Source organism: Heteronotia binoei, chromosome 8 (assembly GCF_032191835.1).
Source record: "Heteronotia binoei isolate CCM8104 ecotype False Entrance Well chromosome 8, APGP_CSIRO_Hbin_v1, whole genome shotgun sequence".
Classification (NCBI taxonomy): Eukaryota; Metazoa; Chordata; class Lepidosauria; order Squamata; family Gekkonidae; genus Heteronotia; species Heteronotia binoei.
The window spans coordinates 39,526,247-39,545,119 of NC_083230.1; the positions used below are offsets into that span (position 1 = coordinate 39,526,247).

The 18,873-nt window shown below is 42.1% G+C and overlaps 1 protein-coding gene across 2 annotated transcripts in view; it reads right to left on the reverse strand.

The window, feature by feature from the left end:
• ADAMTS20 (ADAM metallopeptidase with thrombospondin type 1 motif 20) overlaps positions 1-18,873 on the reverse strand; it is a 149,097-nt gene that overhangs the window by 103,202 nt on the left and 27,022 nt on the right. The window contains exons 3-5 of one of the 2 annotated variants that reach the window (XM_060244939.1): positions 7,072-7,237; positions 4,598-4,613; positions 338-584 (exon numbers count right to left, since the gene is read on the reverse strand). In XM_060244939.1, the coding sequence (XP_060100922.1) occupies positions 338-584; positions 4,598-4,613; positions 7,072-7,237 (429 nt within the window). Of the gene's footprint in view, positions 1-337; positions 585-4,597; positions 4,614-7,071; positions 7,238-18,873 lie in introns of those variants that run through there. The other variant, XM_060244938.1, reaches the window with a different exon arrangement.

The window sequence follows — 18,873 nt, forward strand, 5'->3', positions numbered from 1 at the left end:
GGGGAGGAGCCTCAACCAATGGAGAAAATGGAGGTTTTCCTCTGTAGCTCCTGTGTGATTGAGCAAGCTTGGCAAAGCAAGCTGCAGAAGGAAGCAAGAGAGAGGGAGAAAGAAGCAGATGACAACCAGTTGCTCAGGGGCCTGATAGGAGCTCTCTGGGGGCCTGATTCAGCCCCCAGACAGCATGTTTGACACCCCTGGTACAAACATTATTTCAGTAATGATATAATGTCTCTATAGCATACATATTGCAAAGTATATACTTGAAAGTGATACCAAATTTATTACTGTGAAACAGTGTATCCTATCCTACATCCTCCAGTACAGGGTTACTTACTATTGACATAAGTGTCAATACATAATGCTCTAAGTTCCGTCCATGGTGCTGAACCATTCTGGCATCAGCTGTAACCATCACCTCTACATATCTTGGATAGGAAAGGAAACGCTTTTTCCGGGAATGTAGAGTACTTCTCTCGTTTTCCACAGATAGGTTTTTAGAAGCATACTTTAAAAGTGTGTTTTCTTGCATAGCATTTATATCATTGGTTATGCTGGTTACATCTGGAAACAGCAAAGTGTTCCTTGTCTCTTCTGGAAAATATAAGAAAATTTATTATTTCACATACAATTGACAAATTGATGTCCAATTCTGAACATATTTTGCCCCGCCCCCCCCCCCCCCAGACTGCAGTTCCAAACACACTTACTTGAAAATGTGTAACTTAGATAAATTGGTCTCACATCTTAAATAAACAAGTGCTAGTCTGATTTGTGGATTACTAGATTTTATGTTGCAGATGGGAAAAGAATATCAGAGGACTTCTTTTTTAGCATTGCTGTTTAAGTGGAGGTAGAAAGTGCCATCAAGTTTCAGTTGACTTATGAAGACCCTGTAGGATTTTCAGGCTAGCCTGGGCCATCCAGGGCAGGGCAGGTATTCAATTACAATATTCTAATCAGTCAGATACAATAGAATTTTAGAAATAAACAATAAACTGATAATTTTCATATCATTTTCATTACACAGCATAAAACTAATAAAAGCAGGGACCTGGACTCACCCAGGTCCCATTTGTGGTGACACAGGGAGGGGTAAGAGGGAGGGCAGCCTTTTGCCGAGTAGAGGGGGGGAGGGGAAGCAGGGCCTGTCCCCCAGCCTGATGCTGGCCCTATGAGCTGTCTCTGGGGTTGATCGGAAGGCAGGGACGGCCAGCAGCTACTTAGGACCCAGTGCTGCTGCTGCCTGCCCTCTTTGGCCATTGCATTGCACACTGCCCAGTTCCAGGCCACACACGTGGCTTTGTTGGTCCAGGAGCACAGGGGCCCAGGGAAGGCAGCAACGAGAGAATGGACAGAGCAGAGGAGTGGCAGTGGGTAAAAGTAGCAGAAATGGGTAAAAGGAGTGGGTAAAAGTAGCAGAAATGCGCTCTACTTTGACTTTGCAAGGATACTCCATGAGGGTAACAAACACCACTTTCCTCATAGGGAAGCACAGCCAACCAGGCCCCCTAGCAGCCCTGTTTATGCCGCATCTAGATCTGCTTCCTCACTTGAGCAAGGGAAAAAGGGGGGGGATCATTCCAGGAGCTAAAATCCACCTCAATTAGTCCATTTTTTGCAGTGCTGCTGCTGTGTGGCCTAAGTTTGTATGGCTTGGGTTGCCTATCCCCAGGTGGGGGCAGGGGTCCTCCCAGTTTGGAGGCCTCCCACTGCTGCAGGGTCATCAGAAAGCAAGGGGGGGAATCTCTGCTGGGCAGTTCTTTATTCGCTAGGGAGATCAATGACGTTGACGACCAGAGAGGATGAGGTGGAGGAGGGTGACAAACTGAGAGAGAGTGAACAAGCTGAACCCTACACCACGGGAGGAGTTCGAGGGGCGCAGTTAACCCCTGACCCTCCATTTCTCAAGCCACAAGCATCCCTGCCATTCCCTACATCACGGAGGCAGCATCCCCAAGGGGGAAGGGCAAGGTGGGGCCTCACAGGGCACTAATCCTCCCCCCAAGCATGCAGTCTAGATATGCTGCCCAGAGAGTGCAAGTTTTCTTTGTTGCTGTTGTTAAACTTATATTCTAACACACTTCTGGTGCAAATAAAATTACCCATTTTAAGCCTACCTGCTGAGCCTGGCTCAGATCAGAGAAGGACCTTTTCTCGTAGAACTTGAAAAGGTCCAGGCTTCATCATCACACAGCAGCAATAGAGACAGCAAAACTATGCAGAAGCAGTCCACTGGAGGCAAAATGCCAGGCTTGCAGCCTATGTTCCAGAAATCAGTCCAAACCATGGTTCTAGTGGGTATAATACTTTGCAGGATTCTGGCCGCAGTTAAACACTGACAATATGACTCCCATGTGCTGCTTACAGAATAAATGGAGGTGAATTGGTTGATTCATCAAGATTCCCCTCCCAGCCTGAAGCTTAAACAGGATGAGAGGGGAATCTTGATGGATCAACCAATTCACAAGGCTCCAGCCATTGCGCTGTAGTTAATGTGACAGGCCATTTCTATCAACTGAGGGGACCCACACAGCCAGTTGGGTGTAGTGGTTAAGTGTGCGGACTCTTATCTGGGAGAACCGGGTTTGATTCCCCACTCCTCCACTTGCACCTGCTAGCATGGCCTTGGGTCAGCCATAGCTCTGGCAGAGGTTGTCCTTGAAAGGGCAGCTGCTGTGAGAGCCCTCTCCAGCCCCACCCACCTCACAGGGTGTCTGTTGTGGGGGAGGAAGGTAAAGGAGATTGTGAGCCGCTCTGAGACTCTTTGGAGTGGAGGGCAGGATATAAATCCAATTTTTTCTTCTTCTTCTTCTTCTTCTTCTTCTTCTTCTTCTTCTTCTTCTTCTTCTTCTTCTTCTTCTTCTTCTTCTTCTTCTTCTTCTTCTTCTTCTTCTTCTTCTTCTTCTTCTTCTTCTTCTTCTTCTTCTCCTCCTCCTCCTCCTCCTCCTCCTCCTCCTATGATTTTGGGGGAACCAATTTTTTTTTAGGGTTGTCAGGTCTTTGTTGGAGTGGGGGACTTTGGTAGGCATTCTGTGGGTAGGTGTGGATACCATGCAGCATCTCCAGCATGAAGATGTCATCTGGAAGTGACACCATTGCACCAAGGATATTGGGCCAGGGACTCTCTGGTATTTGGTCAAATGCTAAGATTTTGATGCAACCTTTCCTGCCCTTCTTCTCATGATCTGTCTAATTCACAGAATCAGCATTGCTGTCAGATGACTATCCAAGGAGGGAGAGCCCACCTCCTCCTGAGAAAGCCTGTTCCACTGAGGAACTGCTCTGTCAGGAAGTTCTTCCTAATGTTTAGCCAGAAACTCTTTTGATTTAATTTCAATTCATTGGTTCTGGTCCAACCTGGACAACAGAAAAGAATTCTGTGCCATCCTCTATAGGGATGGTGGCTCAGTGGTAGAGCATCTGCTTGGTAAGCAGAAGGTCCCAGGTTCAATCCCTGGCATCTCCAAAAAAGGGTCCAGGCAAGTAGACATGAAAAACCTCAGCTTGAGACCCTGGAGATCCACTGCCAGTCTGAGTAGACAATACTGACTTTAATGGACCAAGGGTCTGATTCAGTATAAGGCAGCTTCATATGTTCATATATGTTCATAACAGACCTTCAAGTACTTGAAGATAGCAATCATATCACCTCTCAGTCATCTCCTCTCCAGGCTAAACATACCCAACTTCTTCAACCTTTTCTCGTAGAACTTGGTTTCCAGACCCCTCACCATCTTTGTTGCCCTCCTCTGGACACACTTCAGCTTGTCTATATCTTTCTTAAACTGTGGTAACCAAAACTAAATGCAATACTCTAGGTGACGTCTAGCCATAGCAGAGTAAAGCAATACCATCACTTCACATGATCTGGACATTATGCTTCTGTTGATATAGCCCAAAATTGAATTTGCCTTTTTAGTCATCGCATCACACTGCTGACTCATGTTCAATTCATGCTCCACTAAGACCCCTAGATTCTTTTCAAATATACTACTACCGAGGCAAGTCTCCCCCATCCTATAACTATGCATTAGACTTTCCCTACCTAAATGCAAAACTTTACATTTATCCCTGTTAAAATTCATTCTATATATTTTAGTCTAGTTTTCCAGCCTGTCAAGATCATCCTGTATCCTGACTCTGTCTTCTACTGTATTTCTGACACCTCCCAATTTAGTATCATCTGGTAATTTAATAAGCACTCCCTCTATTCCTTCATTCAACTCATTTATGAAGATGTTGAACAAAACTATCCCCAGGACAGATCTTTGAGGCACTCCACTTGTCACTCCAAGAGAATGGGGAACCATTAACAAGCACTCTTTGGATGCAGTCTGTCAACCAGTTACAGACCCACCTAACAGTAACAGGATCCAAACCATGTTTTACAAACCTGTCAACAAGGATATTACGTGGAACCTTATCAAAAGCCATACTGAAAACAAAATAAATTATGTCTACAGCATTCTCCTGATTCAGCAAAGTAGTCACTTTCTCAAAAAAGATCAGGTTAGTCTGACATGACTTGTTCTTGAGAAACTCATGCTGGCTCTTAGTAATCACAGCCATCCTTTCTAAATGTTCAAGGACTGACTGCTTGATGTTTTTTTCTAAAACTTTTCCAGGTATAAATGTCAAACTGACAGGATGGTAGTTACCTGGATCCTCTTTTTTCCCCTTCTAGATGGGGACAACATTTGCCCTCCTCCAATCTTCTGGCACCTCACCTGTTCTCCAATAATTCTCAAAAATAATGGACAGAGGCTCAGAAATTATGTCCACAAGTTCTTTTAGAACCCTTCAGTGCAGTTCATCTGGCCCTGAGGACTTTGTTTCATTTCAAGAAACTAGGTGTTTTATGTACTACCTCTATGTTGATTCTAGACTGCAACTCCCTTCCCTCATCATATCTCCTTTTTGCCATGTTGAACACTGTTTCCCTCCCAAAAAAAGACTGAAGAAAAGTAGGAATTGAGCAATTCTGCCATTTCTTCATCACCTGTTACAATTTTACTTTCCTATCCCCAAAGGGGCCTACCATGTCCTTGCCCTTTTTCTTACTTTGTACATAAGAAAAGAACCTTATGTTGTTGTTTTTAGCATCTCTTGCTAGTATATGCTCATACTGAGCTTTAGCTTTCCTAACTCTTTCTCTACAAGCATTAGTTATTTGTTTATATTCATCCTTGATTATAGGACACTCCTTCCATTTCCTAAATGGGTCTTTTTTATTTCTCAAGTCTTTAGAGAGCTGTTTATGGAGCCACCTTGGCTTCTTTAGGCTCCTCTTTTCCTTCTCATAGGATTTGTGATTGTGCCTTCAATATTTTGCTTTTAAAAAACTCCCACCCCTCTTCAACCCCCTTTTCCTTAAATAATTCTGACCATATTTCAGCATAACTTTAAGTTTGTTAAAATTTGCTTTCCTGAAGGCCAACCTATATGTCTGACTACATACAATTTTCCCCTTCCCCAAGACTGTAAATTCCAAAATCACATGGTCACATTGGGGGCGTTGAATGGCGACATCCCTGTTTGGGGGTGGGGCTTCCCCACCAGCCAGTTGGCCGGTGGTGGGTTGAAGCCCTGCACCACCAGAGGAATGGCAACCCTAACTTTATTTTAAACTATAAACTTTTCCTTTGGATACCAGGAATACTAAATGTAACAAGTGTCTAGGCTTTGGGTTTGCTGCTGTGAGGTTAAGCTTAGTGGGGCACAAGTAGAATATGGAGGTCACTCAGACAGGAATTATATATTAACAACAAAGAAGATTTTATTTATTTACAAGTAGATTTCAAGAAACAGATCAGCAGCACAGGTCTCCAGATAGACAAAAGAGAAACCTACTGAGGCACATTAATGTAGATAGTAGTTTCAATTTTCTTTAATACATTCCAACAAAAACTGGCTGTTACGAATTAGCCACTAGGGTGGATCCTAACACACACACACACAGGATTCTACACACACCAGCCTCCCTTTCCCAAGAGTCAGAATAAAAAGCATAAGGTCTGCTCATTGCCAGAGACTGGCCTAGCAACTGAGTACTCCATTCTCTGTGAGAAGTACAGCCAAACCATTTTGCCACATTACCAAGCAGAGCTACCCTTCACTCTGTCTGTTCTTTTCTTGAGCCATGTCTGAGCTCTCAATGCTTTCTTCCTGTGGCAGAACTGAAATGAACTCCTGCTGTGTTTCCCTCCCAAATTCCATCTCCTTTCTCATAGGTGACTGCAGCCAGGGCCTGCGTGTGGGAGTAGGTGGGGTAGGCAGCTGCCTAGGGCACTACCCTGCCTGGGGGTGCCTGCAGGTGCTCCCTTACTCCCCTTGCCCTTTCCCCAGAAGGCGCCACTCGGCCACTGTACTCTTTGGAGGCTTCCTTAGAAGCCTCCGAAGAGCATGGTGTTTTAGCGCTGCCTAGCCGCTTTCAAGTCGAAAGCAACCGCTGCGCTCCTTGGAAGCCTCTGAATTAGCGGTGCCTGGCTGCTTTTGGGTTGAAAGCAGCCAAGTGGCACCTTCCCATAAAGGCACCACTTATCCTGAGAATGTGACACCGCTCGGCCGCTTTCAACCCGAAAACAGCCAGGCACCGCTAAAACACCACAGTCTTCGGAGGCTTCCAAGGAGGCCTCCGAAGAGCACGGCGGCCGCTTTTGGCTTGGAAGTGGCCAGGCAGTGCAGGGGGAAAGCGATGGCATGGCAGCACTCTTGTGCGCCGCTCATCGCTCTCTCCCCACACTTGCTGCCCTGCACGATGATGTTGCTAGTGATGTCATCACTGCACGCCCATGAATTGACCTGTCTTAAAGTAGCTGGGGGGGCTGACATGGACGGGTGCAATGCAGGGGTTTGCCTGGAGTGGTAGAACCCCTAGCGCCAGGCCTGACTGCAGCAGTACTACCACAGGCACATGTGATTGAGTCTTCCCCTTCAGCCTTCTGTCCATCACAGTTGATATATTCACAACATTTCTTAAGAATAATTTCAAAATCTTGCTGATCATTAGAAATGCTCTGGACCCAAAACTGAAAAATATGTGCATTGCTACTTAAAATTTAGCTGTACCTGAAATCTCACAAGGTTTATGAGAATTCTGATGTGGATCTTTTTTAAATTCTTCATGTCTGTATATAAGATGCGGCCTGTTATGTTCATCTTCATGCTCTTCTTCATCTGCTGTCATCAGGGGTTCTAGAAAATATTCACTATCATGTGATTTAAATGTGCCCATCTGCAAACAAGAAGAGAAGTAGTAAATGGAACAAACCTTAGGAGGAACCTCAGAGAGAGAGACCAAAGCATTAAGAAGCAGGAAGCTGGCAACAAAGTTAAATGTTACCCATTGTAAACACTTTGAAAAATACCCACTTTCTATTATATTATAGCTATTAAAACAGTCTCATCTCTTACAAAAGAAGTGTAATTTCTAGATTTTTGGTGATGTAATTTTTATATGTGTAACTGGTTTCTAGAAACTGTGGCAAAAGTGTTTCTGAGTCCAAACTCTGCAGCTCTAAAAAAGGTATTTCAAGCTATGGAACAAAGTAGTAACAGGCATTACAGGAGAATTTATAAATTAACAGATTTGCAGTTATCAGTGCATGATTTTTTTCTGTACTTTCAGTGAAGTACTACTGACTGGAATTGCTAACATAGTTACTGTCAGAACTTGTAACTTTCCTATTTGCTGAGCAACTGCTATTAGCCTAACTGACTCCATCTTAGAAATGTCTACTAACCCTGTAGCTTTGCATTTCAAACAAGTACTAACCATTGAAGGGTGACAGATAGCCCTGGGAAACATCTGCAGGTGGCCTTTGAAGCTAGTATGCCAGAGAAGAGCAGCGGGGTTCCTTCCCCTGCGTTTGGAGATAAGGTGGGAACAGACCTGTCTGGGAACAGACGCCTAGGAACAGATGCCTTTCTCTCTGGGTGTGAGAAATGGTTTTATTGTTTCTGTTACCACTGCATAACAATGTGCCGATAGCTGTGAAGGCTATCAGAGTCAACCTGCTCTTTTCCTGGACACTAAGTTCTCAATAAACGTCTTAACTTTTGAAACAAAGTAATGCGTCGTTCTTGAAGTTCCCAGTTCTGACAGTTACATCAGTCATCTATCTACAAAAGAAAGTATCTGTCATGTCTGCATAAAAAGTTAATTAAGAAATACATATATAAATAGTCTAAAATAAACAGATGAACATGGAAGTCTAAATGAAAAGTACATTCACATCATTATCTTTGGATTGGAAACACAAGTTAGGAACGCACAAGGATTCACAGGAACATAAGAGAAGCCATGTTGGATCAGGCCAATGGCCCATCCAGTACAACACCCTGTCACACAGTGGCCAACCCCCCCCCCAAGTGCCATCAGCAGGTTCACAAATGGGGCTAGAAGCCCTTCCACTTTGCCCCCCCCCAAGCACCAAGAATACAGTGTGAGAAAATGACCCCTCTTTCACAAACATGGTTGCCAGGGCGCCTGGAGAAGTGAGCTTGCATCCGCCTGGCCAGTGAATGCGAGTAAAACTATCCAGGAACTACATAGGACTCATGTATACCAATTGCTAATTATACAAGTGCTTGAGACAGGCACAGAGTGTCTGCAGACGCACACAGACGTTTCCCCGCTACCGCGTGGAGTCTGCCATGGCGAGGAGGAGGCTACGCCGCCACGGAGCTGTCCAGGCGAACGGTGTTGAAGCGCTAAGCATGGAAGCCACTGTGTTTCACTAACACCACATGTAGCCATCTTCCTGCCTGGTTGGGCTTCATTCCTTCTTAGTGGGAACCTCACGTACGCACCTTGAGTCATTCCTAGCCCGCAAGCAACCTATCTAGTTTGTGAATGGATTAATAGCTCCACTATTAATCCTGATTGCTAAGTAATATCCTGAACAACAGTCCTCACCCAGGAGATGATGAGAAAGAGGAAGGATCTTTCCTGATACCTCCAAGCCCTTTTGTCTACACCGGGATACCTAGGTTCATATCTGATTCCCTATTGTCACCTCCCCAGATAATCCCATCTCATCCCAATCACCCGACCATTCCCATACTGATATCACCGGAGCCGCCCCAGGCCCTGTCGCAACTTGGAAGTTTCCAGGATGCCCAGGATAAAGGTGATGTTCATTGGTTGACGCATACACCCAACCAGGTGTCGCCATGGACTCGCCATTGGTCCAGCCGATGTCCAGCCTTCTTGGTCATCAGCGGAACCTCCCATTACCACTCCCAGTCACCTCCCATCCCCTCAGGACTAAGGTGACTCTATATAACCTGTGGACTAGCTACCCACAGGTGTGCTCTCTATTCAGCAACCCCCCCTTAACCCGCTGTATAGATCCATCCCCGATTCCTGATCAGTTTCGGGTCCATTCCCCCATTCCCTCATTCGTCGCCATCGGAGCCTTCCTTGGAGTCTGCGAGAGGTAGTATTACCCTGTATGTCCATCCTTTTATGTTCCCCTATCGATCTCTCTATATTTCTTAGACCTGTGTGAATGTGAGATTGCTTTTGTACCTTGTGTGAAAGAACTATTGTTTCAAATAAATTACAATTGATTTTATTAAATTAGAGTCCTTTATTGAGCATTGACTCTCTGATCGGTTGAGCCTGGTATACACAGATAATAAAAGATTCCTATTGGGCCAGCTGTCTCTCAATCTAATTCCCCAATCTCATTTTGAGAGCAGTTTCCCTAACACCACTTTGCCCCCCCCCCCAAGCACCAAGAATACAGAACATCAACTGCCCCAGACAGGTCCAATAATATGCTGTGGCTAATAGCCACTGATGGACCTCTGCTCCATATTTTTATCCAATCCTCTCTAGAAGCTGGCTATGCTTGGCAGTGAATTCCACATATTAATCACCCTTTGGGTGAAGAAGTACTTCCTTTTATCTGTTCTAACCCAACTGCTCAGCAATTTCATTGAATGCCTACGAGTTCTTGTATTGTGAGAAGGGGAGAAAAGTACTTCTTTCTCTACTTTCTCCATCCCATACATAATCTTGTAAACCTCTATCATGTCACTCTGCAGTCGACGTTTCTCCAAACAAAAGAGCCCCAAGCATTTTAACCTTTCTTCATAGGGAAAGTTTTCCAAACCTTTAATCATTCTAGTTGCCCTTTTCTGCACTTTTTCCAATGCTATAATATCCTTTTTGAGGTGCGGTGACCAGAATTGTACACAGTATTCCAAATGAGACCGCACCATCGATTTATACAAGGGCATTATGATACTGGCTGATTTGTTTTCAATTCCCTTCCTAATAATTCCAAGCATGGCGTTGGGCTTTTTTATTGCCACTGCACACTGTCTTGACATTTTCAGTGAGTTATCTACCAAGATCCCAAGATTATTTATTTATTTATTTTTCGTCTTCATATCCTGCCCTCCCTGCCGAAGCAGGCTCAGAGCGGCTAACAACATTAAATATCAACAATAAAACCACAAAACAGTGAAAAACAGTTACAATGATATCAGTTAAAATTAAACAATTGCAATTTAAAATACTAAACAATTATAAAACAGCAGTTTTGGTGCTATGTTCCATACCATGATGTTAAGCAACTTAGTACTTCAGTTGAAGGCCATTTAAAATAATGTTGTTTTGCAGGCCTTGCAGAATTGGGCAAGATCCCTCAAGGCTCTAACATCATCTGGGAGTTGGTTCCACCAGTGGGGGAGCCGCAAGAGAGAAGGCTTGTTCTCTGGTAGCCTTCAGTCTCGCCTCCCTCGGCCAATGGATTTCTAATAGGTTTTGTGATCCAGATCTAAGTACCCTCTGGGGAATGTATAGGGAGAGACGGTCCCTAAGGTAGACAGGTCCTCGGCCATATAGGGCTTTAAAGGTAATAACCAGCACGTTGTAGCGAATCTAGAATGCTATTGGCAGTCAATGCAGCTTCCGCAGCCCTGGCTGTACATGATCCCGAATAGAGAGACCCAATAACAGCCTGGCTGCAGCGTTCTGCACCAGCTGCAGCCTCTGGATTCGAGACATGGGCAGCCCCATGTAGAGGGCATTACAGTAGTCCAGTCTCTAGGTGACCGTTGCATGAATCACTGTTGCTAAGTTGCTGTGCTCTAGGAAGCGTGCCAACTGTTGTGCCCACCTAAGATGGAAAAAGGCGGATCTCGCAGTGGCTGCTATCTAGGCCTCCATAGCCAATGTGGGCTCCAGTAGCACCCCCAAGCTCTTGACTTTAGGCGCCGATATCAGTGGCGCCCCATCAAAGACTGGTAGAGGGATTTCCCTTTCCGGGCCACTGCGATTCAGACAAAGGACTTCTGTCTTCGTTGGATTCAGCTTCAGATGACTCAGCCTGAGCTACTCCACCATGGCTTGAGCGCCGGGACCAATTTTTCTGGGGCGGAGGCAGGACGGCCATCCATCAGCAGATAAAGCTGGGTGTCATCTGCGTACTGATGGCAGCCCAGCCCAAATCTTGACAGCTCTTGACAATCTGGGCAAGGGGGCGCATATAGATACTAAACAACATCAGGGAAAGCACCACCCCCTGAGGCACCCCACAATTAAGTGGATGCCTCTGAGACGATCGTTCCCTGATCACCACCCTTTGTCCCCGATCACAGAGAAAGGAGGAAAGCTATTGTAAGGCCAACCCCTGAATCCCTGCATCGGTGAGGCAGTGAACCAGCAACTGGTGATTGACCATGTCAAACACCACTGACAGGTCCAACAGCAACAGTATTGCTGACCCGCCTCGATCCAGTTGTCGCTGGAGATCATCTACTGAGGCGACCAGCACCGTCTCTGTCCCATGGCCTGGGCGAAAGCCAGACTGGTGTGGGTCTAGGACGGAAGCATCCTCCAGGAAGCTCTGCAACTGTAGCGCTACTGCCCTCTCAATAATTTTACCCCAAAAGGGTAGATTTGAGACTGGCTGATAATGCGCCAATTCGGCTGGGTCTAATGTTGTTTTTTTCAAGAGGGGATGGACTATCGCCTCTTTAAGAGGTGTTGGGAAAAGCCTATCCAAGAGGGACCTATTTATGATATCCCGTACAGGATATTGAAGCTCCATCCAGCAAGCTTTAATCAGCCAGGATTGGCAAGGGTCCATTCGACATATCTCACTGGATTGGTTCAGACGTTGCTGAAAATAGAGTTTTGTCCATGATGAGCACAAGCACAGGTTGCATTCTTCTTCTTCCTTCTGCATTCACAGCATTATTGAAAGTTTCTGGTTTTGGGATCTCCAATTTGCCTTAACATTCATGCCAATGAAAATTGGAGTATGTCCGCTACCTACTCAAATTTGTGCATGTTTAGAATATTGGTTTATAAATGTGAGACACTGGCACCTCTCCCTTATTGCTGCTTTTTATGTATTGTAAGTGTATTTTTATTTCATAACACTGACAGTTTATTGAGTTTTTACTGCTGCTGCATTATTGCTGTTATTTTTATTCACTAAGTTTCTAGCAAAATTTTCATGTATGTTACATTACTTCTATATTATTTTCTTCTTTCTATAAATTGTCCCATTCAGCTGTGTATAAGGCTTTAGAATAGGAAAAGCTATTAATATTAACAAATAAAGCATAGTATAAGAAACCAATACACATGTTGTTATCAAGATTTCCAGCAAGGTACACATAATTTCCCCTTCTCCATTATAGTTCTAAACATCTTTCTCCTTCACCACCCCCAAAAGGTAACAAGATTGGTCAACAGTTTTCAAAGAACCCAGAAAATATTCTTTCAGAAATTGGATTGACTGGACAAGTAGATAAAATCAAACTGGCTACAATACCAACTTTGTTAGCAATTGCAAGAATAGAGATTGCTAAGAAGTGGAAAGATAAAAAAGGGCCTTCTTTACACAATTGGTATTACTCTATTTGGAACCACTTTATGTTGAGTAAAATGGAGTATTCTACAGATATTCAAGACTTTGAAGTATATTGTACAAAACTTCAAGCAATCTCATCTTATATTGTTAAGTTCTTGCAAGATAAGGAAATTGTTTCTTCCAATATATATTATCAAGAGCTACTGAATTTTTAGACTTAAGAAACTCTGTAGAAAAGGATACGTTTTGGACTTTATCTTTGTGTTGTACTTGATCATGGATATTCACATTGGTTTTTGGTTTTGTTTCGTATTGTTTTGTTGTATATGTCATATAGGTATGATCAAATACTTAATAAAATTATTTATTGAAAAAAAGTAGCTATGGCAAAATGGCATGGTTAGTCCCCCCCCCCCCCAAACAACAGCTATAAGGAATTGAAATATGGCTCTTTGAAACTGCCAGTTATTGCAAGTGAAAGCAAAATGGGGCTGATGAGCAACCACGAACCTTTGTTCAGTGAAAACTGAACTGCAGTGTTGGAGAATATCTCTGATCAGGATTACTGAACTGTAGCAATAGATCTAGCTAAATGTTCATCTAATGACCAAAGTTAAGCACTGAAATATTCAGAGCTTTAGGAAACAAATCTGTGTATTAACAATACAAAGATAATATATTTTTTAAAAACTATGAGACCAACATAACTTGAAGGCTGTGTGGATGGCTTCAATGCATAAAACTGGCTCTCAGCTTCACCCCCAAAATTACAAACATTTCCCCAATAAGAGTAGCATCTTTGTAGCTGAGTCTCAGGTAAAGTAAATAAACCCTGAAGGGAGATTTGAGAGATTTCTCCAGACAGATTACCTCAACAGGTTCAATGCTGCTCCTTCACCACCACACAGAGGTCCTCTTCACAGAATCTGTATGCATAAGTTACAAAAGTTCAACCCTTAACAGGATACTTACTTGTCTCCCTGAAATAAGCTTTCTTCCCTATACTGACCCCAAAGTCTCACTAAACGCTGAATAAAAGCCTGGCTAAGGTCACACTCATCCAGAGCCACAAAATCCCTGTCTCCAAAGGAATATTTTTCTTCATCCTACTTAAGCTGAAACTGGCTCACCCCCTTCCCCTAATCTAATGGAGTTCCATGGATCCTGACAAGCACCTGGATTTTCATGAAGTCAAAATCACAAGGACTGGTTCAGAGCCCTGAAGGAGAAGCAGGACTATTGAGGAAAACTGCCAGAGAGGAGTACAAAATTTTTAATAAAACCAAAGAAATATATGGATGTTAGACTCTGAAATTGTATCTAGCTGGTGCAGACCAAGGCATTTTCTTAATTAAAATTGCACAGTATTGTTTATAAAGCTATGAAAAATTAAATATAATAAAGTGATTTAAAATAAACATGTTGGAGATATGAATGTTATTTCAGGTAAATTCCTATCCTATGACTGAAAGGACTGCATAAAGTTGGCACTTGTTTACTGACGCAGAAAGACAAAATACAAACATCAGCATGTATTCTTTCCAGCTACACAGAACACTGTATGGATGCAATACAGGTAAGCAGACATTTTACAGATTGCTTCTGCTGTAAGCTATAGTGACTACCAGAATGGAACAGATTGACAAACTACTTCACTGATACTGAGCAATGGTAGCATGGAAACTAGTACTCCTGCAGATACCTTTCTCTAGCTACTGCCAGCAGCATCTCTTTAGAGTGAAATTCTTGAGAAAGGTTTTATCAGAGAAGCACTTAAGTGTACTCTGAATTCTGGTCAGTTCCAGCTCAGTAGCTGTCCTATGCTTATACAACTATTTCCTTCTTCAGGATACATCAAGGAACTGTACTTTGTCCACATCTCTTGGAAATTCTCTTCCCTGTTTGACACAGTATACAAGGACAAACATAGGAATAAGAAGGCAGAATAAGATTAATAATGCTTCTGAGGAGCCAGCAAGGGAAAGTGAGGGAAGGTCTCACTGGCCCATTGGCTTACAGTCAAGAGTTTCCTTTCCTTGCTGTCCGTAAAGAGCAAACCATACATGATAAAACAAAGTTGTACCTTAAAACTTGTGAGTTTCAAATAGCAATAAAAATTATATTATTAAAAAAATTAAAACATGACTGCTTGCACTCTATTACAATGATGAAGCAGTAAATTTGTATAAGCTGTGCACAACTGCAAATAATAAAAAGTGTAATACTACAAGATAAATAGTCAGCTGAATCAGTCAAATACTCCTTTGTAGTTCAATAGACCAGGAGTCCATCAAAGACTGTTTTAAAGCACACTACATAGCCATGAGGTCAAATTCTGCCTTCTATATACAACTTTAAATCCTATTTACTTCAACAGAAGTTATACATGCATGAACAGGACAAAAACCCTTTTGATTTCTGTGAACAATATACTAAAAGAGAGCAAGTATGCTGGAAGACCTTTCTAAGATTCTATGAGAAAAAAGGGAGGAAGCATATTGAAATCAATTAAACTAAAGCAAGTGGACTTAAACTATGTTTAAACACACAAGTTATGCACTTAAATACTTACATGTAACTTGTTTTTAAAAAGACAACAAAGAAATGTTCAAATGAAATGTGTCAAGGCACAGACACTGCACTACAATATAATATAGTGTTAGTTACTATCTTACAGAATACAATACATTTTTCTATAATAACACATTCTAAGTTACATTTACTAATTATTCACTAATTATTCTACATACCACATCATACAAATAAAACCATGGTTTTATTACTGAATAAAGATAAAGGAAAGTAGGATATTAATGTTAAGGAAGGTTTAGCCACTTACTGTCCAAGTGATAGCCTAGATTTCGTATATAACAGACCAAAGCCTTAAGACCAAGCGTGTATTCCACTACATGCAAGTAGTAATACATTGAATCGGGTATATGGATTATATGAATGTGTAATTCTGCACAACAGTGTTCAGTATGGTGAAGAAGAGGTGAACAAAAAAGAGGATTTCACTATAAAGAATGAAAGTTTACTTGAAGATATTTATATATCACTTTTCTGATATACACTCAAAGCAGTTCTAAGTTAGGTATAAATACATGCTCTTGATTAAACACAGGTTCTTGGTTGCTACTGTTACAAGCAGGGGAGCAATTAAGATGAAGAAGAGTCGGTTTTTATACCCCACTTTTCTCTGCCCCAAGGAGTCTCAAAGTGACTTACAATTACCTTTCCTTCATCTCCCCACAAAAAGCAGGTTGTGAGGAATGTGGGAATGAAAGAGTTCTGAGAGAACTGGGACTAGCCCACAGTCACCCAGCAGGCTTCATGTGGAGGAATGGGGAATCAAACCTAGTTCTCCAGATTAGTCTGCCACTCTTAACCACTACACCACACCAGCTCTCAACAGGACTGCACAAGCTGACCAGGTGGGATTTACTGATGCAGAGCACCACATCAACATACTGTCACTCAGGGGTTGTTTTGTAGAAAAATAGGTGGTGGAGCTCATCCAGGGATTGTTATGCAGCTGCACATACTATTCAATGGACAAGGAGGTGGATCTCTCAGAAAGGCTTCCTAGCAACTGCAAATTCAAACATGCTAAAGCATGTCAAATAGAGATGTGCACAAAATGACTCACAAGTCAAAATTCGGCATGAACTTGAGCCAACTCAGAGCCCCCCAACTCATGTTTGGGGAAGGAGCTTTCCCTGAATATTTACTGGACTTGTCAAGTTCAGTTTGGTTGTTCAGGCCATTTAAACATAGCAGCTGAACAGCACAGGCTGCTAGCCATTTAAACCTGATTAAACTGGGATCATAGTATAAAGCACCAAAAACAATCACTGCGATTTGTGACTACTATATTTTATGATTGACAATTATACAATCCTTACATGTTAAATCAATGACAAGATAATTACAATAATTAATGTGATCCAGTAACACAAATATAGAAAAGTCCCAGCCTTTTATTACTGCAGAACATTTCTGTAATACACTGTAGTTAAGGCGAGCATCTAGGTGTACACCCGTTTCATAGTTGATCTTCCTCAGGTTATTCTTATTTGATCTTCCATAGAAGTTATTCTCATAAAAGTAACCATAACCATTACAATATAAGAAATAGCACATAGCTGAATGGAATCCTGATATTATAAATGAACATATACTATGTTATAACTCAACATCTATATATGAAGCAAGCCCCTCCTTTAGTCTTTCCTTATCAGGTACAAAGCCTTCTGTGCTAATATAAGTCGGCAAGATACTCTCTAAGCATACTGATAACATTATCCTTCTTAAAGAAAATTGACCCCAGTAATTCCACGCAGCTATGTGTGAAACTACCACATTCTTAAAGCTACAGATCACAATTAAACCCAATTGTTATTATCCAACTGGTAGAATACTATGCTTATATATTATTACAAACGTGCAATACATTTTAATAAAATTCTTACTAATGTAGCCTCTCACAATACAGTGTTGTTTATTACATATTGGTCTTAAAGAAGTAACTCCTATATGAAATATGATAGATCCAAATTTATATTGAGCCCATAGGGCATATATGTAGCCTATAAATCCAAGTTGCCTCTTGATGAATAACATTTTTGAATTTCAAAATAATTATATGCACGCGATACATATTTATTAAATGTGAAGAACTGTAAATCAAATGCAGAGTCCCTTTTCCACAAAATGTGCTACCAAAGATGCTTCCATATTTTGATTATGGATTCATGATCTATGTTCTACAATGTGTATCTTTTCAGCATGTACACTCATCCCAATGTATAAAAGCTAGCATGGGCATATAATAACATATATTGCCCTTTTGATATTACAATTTGGAATATGCGAAAAAAATATTCTATAGAAATCTTGTAGATGTTCAAATTCTTATCTCCAGAACTGTACACAGTATTCCAAATGAGGCTGCACCATACAGGGCATTATGATACTAATGCCCTGATACATTATGATACATAATGCAGGGCATTATGATACCGAGAACGAAACGTCTGGAAGAAAAACTTTCTCCAGTAGAACAAGGCACTTGAGCCCGAAAGATTCTACAAACCCTAATGATGTTACCAGCTGTGAAAACCTGAAATCTTTGATAATCATTATGATACTGGCTGATTTGTTTTCAGTTCCCTTCCTAATGTTCCCCAGCATAGCATTTGCCTTTTTTTTTTTTTTACTGCAGTAACACACTAAGTCAGAATCTTCAGTGGGTTATCTATCATGACACCAAGATCTGTCCCCTGGTCAGTTACCGCCAGTTCAGGCCCCATCAACCTATATTTATAGTCAGAATTTTTGGCCCCAATGTGCATTACTTTGCACTTGCCCACATTGAACTTCATTTGCCATGCTGATGCCAATTTGTCCAGACTCGACAGATCCTCTGGAGCACCTCAGTCCTCCCTGGTTTTCACCACCCTGAACAATTTAGTGTCATTTGCAAACTTAGCCACTTCACTGCTTACTCCCAACTCTAAATCGTTAATAAACAAGTCAAAAAGCACCAGACCTAGTAGTGAGCCCGACAGTACCACACTGCTTACTATCTTCCACTGTGAAAAATGTCCATTTATACTCACTCTGTTTCCTGTTAATTATTCAGTTTTTAATCCACAAAAGGACTTGTTTTCTTATTCCATGACTTCTGAGGCGTCTTAAGAGCCTTTGATGAAGAGCTTTATCAAAAGCTTTCTGGAAGTCTCAGTAAACAACATCTATTGGGTGACACTAGTCCACATGCTTGTTCACTCCCTCCAAGAACTCCAAAAATTAGTGAGACAAGATCTTCCCTTACAGAATGCATATTCTTACTCAATATCTTTCATTCATCAATATGCCTACTAATTCTACCTTTAATGACAGATTCCACCAATTTATCCCATATCGACGCTAAACTGACCAGCCTGTAATTTTCTGGATCTCCCCTGGAACCGTTTTTAAAGATAGGGATTACATTACCTACCTTCCAGACCTCAGGAATGGAGGCAGATTT